Below are 12,545 nucleotides of genomic sequence, written 5' to 3'. Positions count from 1 at the left end.
CATATCCCATTGATCACCTCTTCTTTTGGGGAGATAAGATGTGAGCAATCTAAGGTAGATTAATCACTTGTAATCATCAGAACTCCAAGAGGATTTTGAATGTTGTTAGGCTTACCTCCAGGCGGTATTGGTAGGCGACCGTCTTCAATCATGACTTGAAGTACATTTTTCAGTTTTTAGCATTTCTATGTATCATGTCCCTTACCTTTATGGTATTCGCAGTACGAATTCTCATCCCAGAACTTAGATTTCTTTTCTGGTTCGGGTGTAGGACCTATGGGTTGAAGTTTACCCAATTTCATCAACCTTTTTAGAGCATTGGAATATTTGTCCCCAATATTTGTGAATTTCCTTGGTGGGGTACTCTTCTTAGATGGCTCGAGAAGGTTAACTTCATCAGTTTTTCTAGTAGAGCCGTAAGAACGACTTGTTGAGCCTTGATATCCACGACCTACCGTTTTGGACAAGAGCCCTTTATGGATGTCATCTTCGATCCTTGTTCCTAGTATGGTTAAGTTTTTTAAAGTCTTAATGTTTTGGTACATCAAATGACTTGCATAGATGGACTTTAGGTTATCCACGAATTTCTCCACGAGGGTAGCTTCATCTGGACATTCAACAAGTTGAGTACTAGTCTTCCTCCATCTACTTAGGAAGTCGGTGAAACCTTCTTTGTCATTTTGGGTAAGAACCTCTAAAGTGCGCATGTTGACTTGGATTTCAGCATTCTCTGCATATTGCTTGGCGAACTCAATTGCGGCATCGTCCCAGGTAGCAATTTTCTTGTGCTCTAGAGAATAGAACCATTGTTTTGGGATGGTGTCAAGAGATGAAGGAAAGATCCTTAAGAACATCTCGGGTTTAATGCCTTTGATAGACATGTAATCCTTGAAAGCACGGATATGGTTCAAAGGGTTTTCATGCCCCTTGAATTTAGGGATATCCATCATGTTGAAGTTGGTTGGCAACTTGGAGCTCACGGCTTCATATTACGATTATTTTCCCTATAAATGGCATCTCCTTTGAGATACATCAATTGTTCCTCCAAGTATTGAAGTCGTTTCTCAGCTGTAGTCATACCTATGGGAGGGTTTTCATCCCCGAAGTTATTCACAAATTCATCAGACACTTCACTTTCTCGAGAAGGCATCCTTGTTTCCACGGCATATATTCGGCCCTCGATTGTGTCAAGGCGATCATACACTTGGTCTTGAGTGACTTGGAGACGAGCTACTGCGGCTAGGATTTGATCATTACCATTATGGGGTTGGTTGTGGCTCACGTCGCTTGTTTCAGGCATCTTGGAAGCTGAATAAGAGATCGACGACGAATCAAAACACGATCGACCATTCTAGCACACTTACTCGAAAAAAGAAATGTTTGGACTCGTGAAGTGGGAGTGTGCCACTTGTGTCAAGTGAGTTTTGAGGAAATGACAAAGTTTGAAAATGTTGGTCCTAGTCAACTTTAGTGTAGTTGTAGGAGTGGACTCGAAGTGAGGTTTTGAAATGGGTTTTGAGGCCCGAATTTTGACTCGACAATTGGACAGAGTTTCGACTGGTTTTGCGCTAATATTAGGCCTATGTTTCGAAAAATTTTACATTTTAAAAGGGATCTTGATTTTACAAAAATTGTCATGGTTTTGTTTAGAAATGGTGATCACATATGGTACAAACATTATACAATCATTATAACGGAATGTTGAGTTCATTTAGAAGGGTTTTGGTTTTAAAAGGGTGGGTTGCCATACCGAACAATCAAACCCGAGGTCTATGGGGAGGCTCGTAGCAAACAAGAGTAAGGCCGATTCCTAGTCCATTTCCTCAAGTAGTGAAAGTCCTTGATACAAACAAGAGTAAGTATCATGGTATGAATGACGTCAATCGCTATCCATCCTTAGGCCCAAATAAGAATTAGGACCGTTTAGACGGGACGATTGGTCGAATGGGTTGGGTTGGGCCTAGGAAGGCCAAATGAAATGATCTAGGAATATCGAGTTTTGAAAACCGACAATTGTCTTGTACAAACTATTCCCTAACCTTGTTCAAGTTTCACCCTTTTGGTTACACGTAAGTGTATTATCCCCAGCGGAGTCGCCAAACTGTGGAGGCGGGCCCACGGGGGCAAAAAACGAAGCAAGCTTTTCCTCTTTGTTTGTTTTGCATTTGTGGAGTCGCCACCAATTTATTGTGGAAAATTGAAAACCGTTCGAATATCTCGTGTCATGTCAAGACACAAAGTAGTGACATAGACACCAGGAACTCGTTACCTTTAGCATTCTATGTTTAGAATGACTCTCGTGGATGCCAATGAACACGGATGTCCACAGAGATCTGGAGTAAGGGATGAGGGTACGTATTAGAAAGCTCCTTTGATCGAACACCTAATCCCACCCGCCTCGATAGCGGCCTCTACTAATGATTAGGGAAATAGTCTATGCTCGATATGTTGTCGGTTATATGCATGCAATGCAACATTCAATAAATTAATCCTAGCATATGAGAATTAACTAAGTCGGTTAACACGTAATTTAACATACAATTAGGTCGAAGTAGGAATTTAAGTTTATTACATGTGAAAGCATACAAGCAATACAATAAAAGAAATACAATAAAAATACAATAAATAAAATTACAATATTTACATCGGATTTATTGATTTATGTCGAAAATACATTTAAAATGGATGGTTTTAGAAAAGAAAGAATAAATGAATAAACGAACAGAAATTAGGTGATAATACAAATAGTAGTTAATTAAATACGTAATTAATAAACTAGGTCAAGGCAGAAACGGGAGTTCAGGGACAGAAATCAACCGGGAACAGGCGCAGCAGAGCTGCGTCCCTTGGAAGAGGCGCAGCAGTCGCTGCGTCTGTTCCTGGATTGAGTTTTGGCTGTGAAGCCGGAACCGCATCTCGTTAATGTTTATTGGTGAATTTAATGCTTGATTAATGGTATTTGACTCGGATGGAAGTGGTTTAACAGATTATTTACATGTGATTGGGTCATAAAAACGATAAAACATAGATGCAAACTGATTAGAACGAATTATTACAAGATTAAGACTAATTAAAGAATTAAACAAACCAAACAAATTAATTAGGCTAAACAAGTTATTAATGATGAATTAATGATGGTGACGGTAAATAACAGATACAAGTATATCAAAGATGAATTCCAGAGATTCAATATGGGTAAATCGAATCTCTAAAACCCGAATTGACTTAATGACGAAAAACCGCAAATATGGATTATAAGGGATTTAAGTCGGAAATTTGAAAGATGAATTAATTAATGATGATTAATGAATTAGAGTTCAAAATTATCATATTCAAATTGTTATGTTAATGAAACAATGAACAATTGATAACAAAACGAAAAACAAAAGGACGAACAAAAGAAGAAGGAAAAAGAAAGGAAGCAGGAACTGGCGGCAGCCTCACGAAGAGGCGCAGCAGTTGTTGCGTCCTTTCTCGACGGTTGTCTTCTGATAATCCGTAAAAAGGGAAATCGGTTTTAAGAATAATTTCGACATAAATCTTACAATTGTGATTATGATAATAAAGAACAATAAATGAAAGAAGGATTTACACCCTCAGACTTACATGTTTGACGAAACGAGATGAACTAAGTTAACGTTTACTGATGCTTGACTCGAATGTACGACGAAAGTGCCCTCTAGGAGGAAAACGAATAAGATTGATTAATGTTGATTGATGTGGAGTTGGTCAAATTGGTCGGTCATGCAAAACGAGGCTGGTACTCAGAAATATCCGGGCTTACGTGGTCGAAAGTTCAAGCACTAACACGCCAAAAAGTAAGAACGTGGTCTAGAATGCAAAGGGAGAAGAGAAGGGCGGACACTCGCGTGAGAAATATGTGAGACCGAAGGTCTCTATTTATACTAATCACACGGAGGAAATTAGGGTTTCGGAGAAACTTTGGAAGTGAATCTCGAAAAGATATGAAAAATACGCAGAAAAGGACTGAGGAAGAGGCGCAGCAGGCACTGCGTCCCTTGGAAGAGGCGTAGCACTTGCTGAGTCCTTTCCTCAGTGGTTTCCTCTTGCGGAAGAAAGATTTCCGCGTTTTTATTATGGAATAGCGGATTAATCTCGTTTCCTTAATATTTTGTGTGAATATTACGGGAGATATTTTACCAAAGATCAAATGATTGGAAAATATATGGAATAGAAATATCCGGAACATTTCAGAACTTTCTGACTCGGTTATTAGAAAATGAAGACGGTTTTTTTACCCGGACTCCAAATGTACTCTAATTACTGCCAAAACGACCGTATCGGCACGTCGATGACAACTAAGAGGTAGACACAAGTGTTTGAGCGATCACATGACGATAAACTTACGAACTGTCACAAATCGTTCCGTATACCAAACATGCGGCCCAATCATCACCGGGTGGTTTGCGGAAGGTGCAGAAATGAGGTATCTACAAAACTTAACATAGAACACGGTGATTAAAAGCTCTCTCTTCACTGTTCATATGTTTCAAAAATTCAGCAAGAACATAATTGTCATTCACTTGAGTTTAGTTCCAAATGAATTAATAACATTTTGTTTTTAAAAAACAAAAAGATGGCCTGAACAAGTGTTGGGCTTAACCAATGTCATACCTTACTCCAATCGAGCATAAACACAGTTTCGGATTTAAACTTATATAAGGCCATGCACAGCACAATTTCATTGATACAATGAAATTAAAATTTGAAGACACATGCTAAGTGAACACTGAAGAGAGATGTCCATTAGTAATAATGTCTGAACTTTCATGATCGTAATACAATTGGAGAAGTCATAAGTGCTTCGTATCACAAAGTTGTCGGAACCTGCAAGCAATAACCGGGTAGCGATATATGCAAGAGAAAGATTAAAATCATAAAATGATGCTTACCGTAACAAAACTTATGCTATAATATGTGGAAAAGTAGTTAAAATATATATCAAATACCATAAGGCTTATATTAGTTATTGGTTTGCATTTTCCAAATCAATGTCACTATTGCAAAAACACAAAAAAGTTTGTTCCAATGTATTAAATAAATTCTTATGGCTTTTGCTGCTATAGTCTTCCCCACCACTAATTTTTGTCGACATTTCGTCTTGAAACAAGACAAAAAAATCAAAAAAACAAATAATCAACAAAATTATTTATTAGTTGTCCATCAGTTTAAAATTTGTTCAATTCAAACTTTTGTAAATCTTAGGCACTTGAGTGCATTACTCGATAAGCGCTTTTATACAAGGGTGGATTCACGTCACAATTAGAATTTAATATGTGTATCAAAAGCTACAGTCTAATACTCCATAGCTTAAACTTGCCAATACAAAAGAACTATAATCATAAAAATATCATATGGGTGAATGAATATTACCCATGTATGAAAAGGCCTATCCAGACCATTGTTATAGCATACTTATGGTTTCCGCCTTCTTTGGGTGTCTTTGAAAGTAAATTACGACGACAACGCTTACCATCGTCAAATTCACCCAACAAATGGAACAAATGGAACTAGTATGAGCACAAGCTAAAATCCTACAACGAATGGCACACTTTTAATCTATAGAATGATAAAGTTATCAACAAAAGAATTATATTCCCAATAGAGCCAGCCTAATTCACGAAATTGAATTTCCAATTTCATAATTTCAACCACTTGAGGTAATTTCTCAATTTACCCAACCCTTGCAGATACACCAAAACATAGCTCAGAGTACCTCAACTATATTTTAGTGCTTGTGTGAGGCTAATTACCGTATCTAGGTTCCGGCAAAATACTACATCCAAGCTAGATTTTGATGTCACATGAAATTGCGTAAATTGGATCATTGTATAAGCAGAGATTTAACATGTAACAAATTTACTTTTGAACACTTTAAACAACAACAAAAATCGAATAGAAGTCACAATTATAACATTCAAATCTTCCAATTCTATTGTATAGCTTCAATTATAAACACTAAAATATTTTGGTTATAACACCAGAAATCAACCAACAATAAGTGAAAACAACGAATTACCATCACCTAAATTGATGAATATAAACTCCAATTATCATCAACGAAAAATAAATATGGATTAAATTGATGAATATGAACCCTAATTTCGACTAATTCGACTACATTTAATTGATGAATAGAAAAAATGGAAAGACATAAAAATATAAACCCTAATTTCACAAAAATAAAAATCAATTTCAAGTCTTTACCTCATTGAATCCACAACGTCCACTGAGGAAGAAAGCATAACGAGGTTGAATTCACAATGCCTGGAATGCGATCGAAATGGGGGAAAAAGAAAGGTTAGTAGTTACATGGAGCCGCGAAATCGATGCTCGAACAGTGGAATTTTTGTTGTTGTGAGCTATGAAGAAAAGAGAAAGAAATAAAAGTAAGAACAACTAAAATGACGGGCTTTAAGGGTTTGGGGGTGTGTGAGTTAGATTAGTCAATCTCAGCTCTTTTTTTCTTTGAGTTCTAATGGGTGTGAGGGGTTCTCACAGTTCTCATTATACTAGTGGTTCTCACCGGATCGCGACCCTATATATATATATATAGTTATATATATAGTTATTTATATATAGTTATATAGTTATATAGTTATATATATAGTGCTTGTAAAGGCACGGTTGGGTTTTCAATTAGAGGGAGGACGTCGCTGGGTGGGGAAAGGGAAAAGGAAAAGGCCAGGTTAGCGTAGGTTAGAGACGCTGCAACTGTAGGATCTATGGTGTATATAGAAAGCTATAAGTTTAATACGGCAACAATAATGCACAATTCCTGAAAAATATAGTAATAGTTTAGAAATAACTAAATTTTACAATAAACTGAGGTAAATTAGTCAATAAGTAAAATTTTACATTATTTTTTTAGGGGTGTTAAGTAAACTGGAACTCCATACTTCGGCATGATGGTAAAACCGACAATTGGAGCATGTCGATAACTGTTGGATATTGTAATCTTAAACTTTGATACTAACATGGTTAATATTATTTTCGCTTCCAAAATTGCAAGAGATTGGCCAATACAATTTCGTGGACCACCTCCAAAGGGAATGAAACGACCTGAGATGAATGATTTGGAGGCGAAACGGTAAGGATTAAATTCATTCACGTCTTCACCCCATAATTCTTCATCATGATGAATTGCAAACACTGGAATCCAGATTGATAATCCTTTAGGAATGAAGAGATCACCCAATTGAATGTCTTCAAATGCCATCCTTGGTAGAAGTGTAGCCGGTGGATATAACCTCAACGACTCGTTTATTATCATGCTTAACTGTCAAAATTATTGAACAAATATGAGAAGTGTTCAAGAAACTGACCTTTAAATTGATTAACTCTTATTCTTTGTCATGGCCACGTAATTTCAAGGTAAACCTTCCTACAGGGCTATGATCAACTACAATCAAATCCCTTGACGAATTGCCTTAAAGGTTTCGTGGCATATAGTTTTAGTCCCTGAATATATAACACTCCTTATATAAAAGTATTGTGAAATAAATTAGAAAATCCACTCACAATTAACAAAAAAGGAGAAAAAAGCAAAAAATGAAAAATGAAATAAAAGAACTAACCGCCAACTACATGAGAGGCTTTTCAACAATAATATTATACGGCCATCTCAAAACAAAATTAGTGTATTTTCAGGTACTTCTCAAAACTCATACTAGTCTTAAACTCGTGCAAATTGCACGGGTATGCTATTTAAATTTTGTTCTTTTAAAAATATAACTATTTAAGATAAAAAAAATTTATTAATTAATTATCTGCTTTTGAAGTTAATTATATTTATTAACAAAGTTTTTAAATAAAACAAAAAAATATCTCTATTTTTTTTTAGCAACTAAAAATTGAAATGTAATGGTTTATAGAGTCGTATTTAACTACGATACTTCGACACGACACTTAGGTGACATATTCCGAATCGATACGATATGATACGTAATACGATACGCAATACATATCGGATACACGAATTATAGACACGATACTGAAACGGAAAGAAAAACTTACATGCAAGACGAAGACGAAGGATTCGACCAGCCTCCAATGGAAGATGAAGGATCTTGACCTTCACCCAAATCTGATTACATTTGAGTATGTCATCAGTGATCGAAGAAGGAGAAGATATCAAGGAGTTGAAGCTAATGGAGTGATGGGTGTGAGGAAGACATCAGTGTTGGGAGAAGGAGAGGATCTCAAGGAATTGAAGCTGATGGAGTGATGGGTGTGACTTTTGAGGAAGAGTTGTAGCATGATGTAGAATAAAAAAAAAAGAGAGAGAGAGAGAGAGAGAGAGAGAGAGAGAGAGAGAGAGAGAGAGAGAGAGTGAGTGGTAATGCAGCGGGTTAAAGAAAGAGATTAGGGTTTGTAATTTTTAAGAAAGGAGTTTCGGAGTTTGGGTGAAAGGTTGGCGGATGCCAGTTGGACAGATGAATTGTAATATTTTAAATTTTATCTCTATGTTTTATCTTTGAGTCAGCCACCTTTTAATAGTAGTATAGAACTATCACTTATACAAAATGGAAAAGATACAGTTGAAAGCATATATTTTTCTATTTATTTCTAAAATATGATTAAAAAAATGTAGGGAAATTAAATATAAGAGTATAAAATGTGTCCTATCCATGTCTATAAAATAGTCAAGATACTCCTTTGACCGTATTTCCGTATCTATTAAAATTCAAAATCACGTATCGGATACGATACTTCGTTCCCGTGTCCGAGTAACATAGGTATTTAAGTTTTTATATTTGAAATATAAAACTCAATTGCAATTTATGAATGTTCTCTTATTACTCTATCGATTTAAAAAAAACCGACTTATATATATTTGACCCATGTACGTTTAAAATTTAAGAATTTATAATAATATATCTATATAAATATCATACTATAAAAGTATAAAATATTATATCATATATTAATTTATTTGTGGCCAATGATTTAAAACCTTTTACTATTAGAAAGGTAGATGAGAGGAATAGAAGAAAAAAGAAGAGTATTTTACTTTCGTAAGTCTATTTTAAGACGAAATTATCCGTCTAACATTAAGACGTGTTAAATATGTCAATCGTGTATATTATGCATGGGGATAAATAATATGTTTGTCTTATATATCTAACTGGTATGATACTTGACCCGATAACCTTTTTTCTAACCCGTATTCTAATCCTAACCCGATCCAAGGACCATATATATATATATATATATATATATATATATATATATATATATATATATATGTGTGTGTGTGTGTGTGTGTGTGTGTGTGTGTGTGTCATAACTCCTCGACCCGGCCCGTATTCAACCAACCCATATCCTAAGCCGCCGACTTGTATACGTCGTATCCAACCCGATCCATGTCCTAACCCGATCCTCGTATCACTTCCTTGCGGAAATTAACAAACTAAACACAATGTCATAGAAGATGGACTTATATACGCCGTATCTAACTATTTGATTTATCGGCCCATATAACTAAGGAACCCTACGGGCCTCCACATTCATCCCTAAATAAATCCTCGTCTCTAATTATGCAACTACTCTCTCAAGCTCTCACTCTTCAGCTAGCCTGCTATTTCATATTCTTGGCTCTCGCCTCTCATCTCATAATTATACCATATAAATGTATCACCTAATGTTGGACCATATAGATATATGATTAAGTTTTGATAATGACAAGTGTGTGCTTCGTTTTATATATACTCTTGCTCGTAATCGTTTGTTCAGTCTTTGTTAGATTAACTTAGGTTTACAAGTTAACAAGTAATGTTATAGCATTTTTAGCTATAACATTGAAGATTTGTGAGGCATCATTCAAGTAATGTTATAGCAGCTTGAGCTATAACATTGAAGATTCTTAAAGCGTCATATTTACTGTAACAAGTTTCAAGTATGATGATCACTCAAGCAAAAGGCTAGATCATGTCTGTAACAAAGCTCAAGATGAAGAGCTTTTGGTCAAGATAAAGAGAAGATCCTATCACTGAAGATCTCCAGCAAGATTAGCTAGTATAGGTCTTCATCTAATGACGGTATCTTAAGATAAGAATATTGGGAAGGTAAAGTTATAGCTATTTCACCTATAACTTTACTTACCAAACTTAAAGTTATAGCTGTTTCTACTATAACTTTAGGTAGCATTTTAATAGCACGATTTTAATAGTTTTAAAATCATTATTCAAAGGATAAAATTCTTTAAACATATTTCGAAATCATTTGTGTATATAGTAGAGATGAATTATGGGTTGTTATAGTTAATAACTTGCATTTCTCTATTGGTTAGTAAAACAACTTATGGATCGTCATGCTACCTAGGGTTTGCTAGTCTATTTAACCTAACCCTAATCCAAGAAGAGAGTTTTTCATCTAAGATGGACACGGGCCTAGGGTTTCGGCCATGGGCTGTAAACCGATGGGTTGTGTAAGTTGTTTTGTATAAGTAACCTATCTAATCAAATCTAGCTTATATTTATATAAGATATTTTCCTATCTTAATAATATATGATTTGATTTGTTTACTTATCTAAATATCTTAAAGATATAGTTATAGAAAACAAATAAGATTCACTTTTATCTTATTTACCTAAACTATAATATCTTGGATTGAATTTGGAAAGAGATAGAGATTTATCTCTTACAAAGCATGCCGCCTATCTCACGGTATCCTAGGGTTTCGTGCAAACCCTAGTTCTCTCTTCTACTATAAATACACATGATCATTCCTTGTTTAAGTTAAGCTTTTCGAAATACAACAATCCTTGCAAACATATTTGAGTTTAATTCTTAATTGTTTTATTGTTTTGCTTTTGAAAATATTGCGAAAAGTCGTGCTCTTTAATTTTCTTATCTTTCTTAAGATTACGTCATAAGATAATAGTACTTCATATTGTTTCTTACTCGTTCAATTGTGTGAACACTTAGAAGAACAATCAAGTGCTTTTTAGTACCTTAAGATAGTCAAAATCGAATATCTAGTGATATTCAAATTGAGTTATAGTTAGAGTTAACTATACGAGTTGGGTTGATAATTTTGTAATCCGGAGTAAGGTACTAAAATTATTAATCGAGAATAGTGGACGTAGGCTTCGACGTGTGAAGCTGAACCACTTCAATATCGTGTGTCCTTGCAGTTTTCATTTTAGTCATTTCATTACGTTCATAATCATTTAGTTAATTAGTTAAAGTTTAATCAATAAAATTTAAGTAATTAATTATCTTGATATAAAATAAAAGTAGGCATAATTTTTAAATCCTCAATTCACCCCCCCCCCCCTCTCTCGAGTATTTCGGGTGTGATAGACTCTTCAATTGGTATCAGAGCCTCGTGCTCTTGATTGCCTAACCGCAAAGAGGCTAGATCCGTCTATCTTTCTATCTTTTTATTTTATTTTTATTCCACTGCCTTACACGTTTGAAATGGATTCCAAGTATCTTAAGTGTCCCGTCTTTGATAGGAAGAATTATGGGCTTTGGAAAAACATGATGACACACTACATAAAAGGACATGATTGGGAGTGCTGGACGATTATAAAGAAAGGACCACATAAAATTTTGGTCGCATCTTCGGAAGGCACTACCTATGAGAAAAAGGAAGAAGACTATGTTGAGGCTGATTACAAGAAGGCTGAAAAAAACTCGAAAGCGATAAGCCTGTTACAAAACGGCATGAAATCGACTGAATTCGGTCGTTTTTCTTCTTGCACTTCGGCCAAGGAAATATGGGATGGTCTTGAATTGGCCTATGAAGGAACGTCGGCTGTAAGGAAATATCGCATTGACTTGCTGATTCAAAAATATGAACTTTTTAGAATGGAAAGGAATGAATCACTTGATAGCATCTCAGCACGATTTTCTACTATAGTCAATGAGCTTAAAAATCTTGGTAAAACTTTTAACTCTGAGGATATTGCTAGAAAAGTACTTAGGAGTCTAACCAAGAAATGGCGTCCCAAGGTCACGGTCATGGAAGAAGTCAGAGATCTTACTTCTCTTCCTTATGCAGAACTTATTGGTGCTCTTATGGCGCATGAACTCGTCCTGGAAGACGATGAGGCTGAGGCCAGTAACACTAAAAGCATGGCTTTACAAGCCTCTGCTAAAGAAGAAGAAGATGATGAAATAGAGGACGAAACGATCTTGTTTGCTAAACGATTTAACAAACGCATCTTCAGAAATAAGCAAGCAAAATCGTTCAACAACAAGAACAACAAGTTCTCTAATAAGAAAACTTCTGAGTCAAAGAATATGTTTGCTAATAGAGGATGCTTCAAGTGTGGAGAATCCAGTCATATGATTTAGGATTGTCCCACATGGGAGAACATTAAAGACAAAGCAAAGCGTGAGAAGACCAAGAAGGAATTCGAGCAAGTGATGACGGCATCTTGCTGGGGAGATCTCGATCTAGAGGACGACGAAGCATCAGAAGAAGAAGAAGTTGCTAACTTATGTCTGAGCAACATTAGTCTAGACCTCTTATCAGACAATGATAAAGATAGCGTGGACTCCTACTGCTGCTT

The 12,545-nt window shown here is 35.5% G+C and overlaps 1 protein-coding gene across 2 annotated transcripts in view; it reads right to left on the bottom strand.

The window, feature by feature from the left end:
- Positions 1–4,614: 4,614 nt before the first annotated feature.
- LOC141630779 (cytokinin hydroxylase-like) overlaps positions 4,615–12,545 on the bottom strand; it is a 46,082-nt gene continuing 38,151 nt past the window's right edge. Inside the window, exons 5-6 of one of the 2 annotated variants that reach the window (XR_012537553.1) lie at positions 6,229–6,288; positions 4,615–4,848 (exon numbers count right to left, since the gene is read on the bottom strand). Coding sequence is in view for 1 of the 2 variants with exons in the window: in XM_074443536.1 (XP_074299637.1) it covers positions 6,881–7,300 (420 nt within the window). In the remaining variant the exon portion in view is untranslated. Of the gene's footprint in view, positions 4,849–6,228; positions 6,289–6,801; positions 7,301–12,545 lie in introns of those variants that run through there. The other variant, XM_074443536.1, reaches the window with a different exon arrangement.

This window comes from Silene latifolia, chromosome 2 (assembly GCF_048544455.1).
Source record: "Silene latifolia isolate original U9 population chromosome 2, ASM4854445v1, whole genome shotgun sequence".
Taxonomy (NCBI): domain Eukaryota; kingdom Viridiplantae; phylum Streptophyta; class Magnoliopsida; order Caryophyllales; family Caryophyllaceae; genus Silene; species Silene latifolia.
The sequence above is the reverse complement of the archived record's forward strand: the minus strand, read 5'-3'. Positions and strand labels throughout refer to the sequence as shown.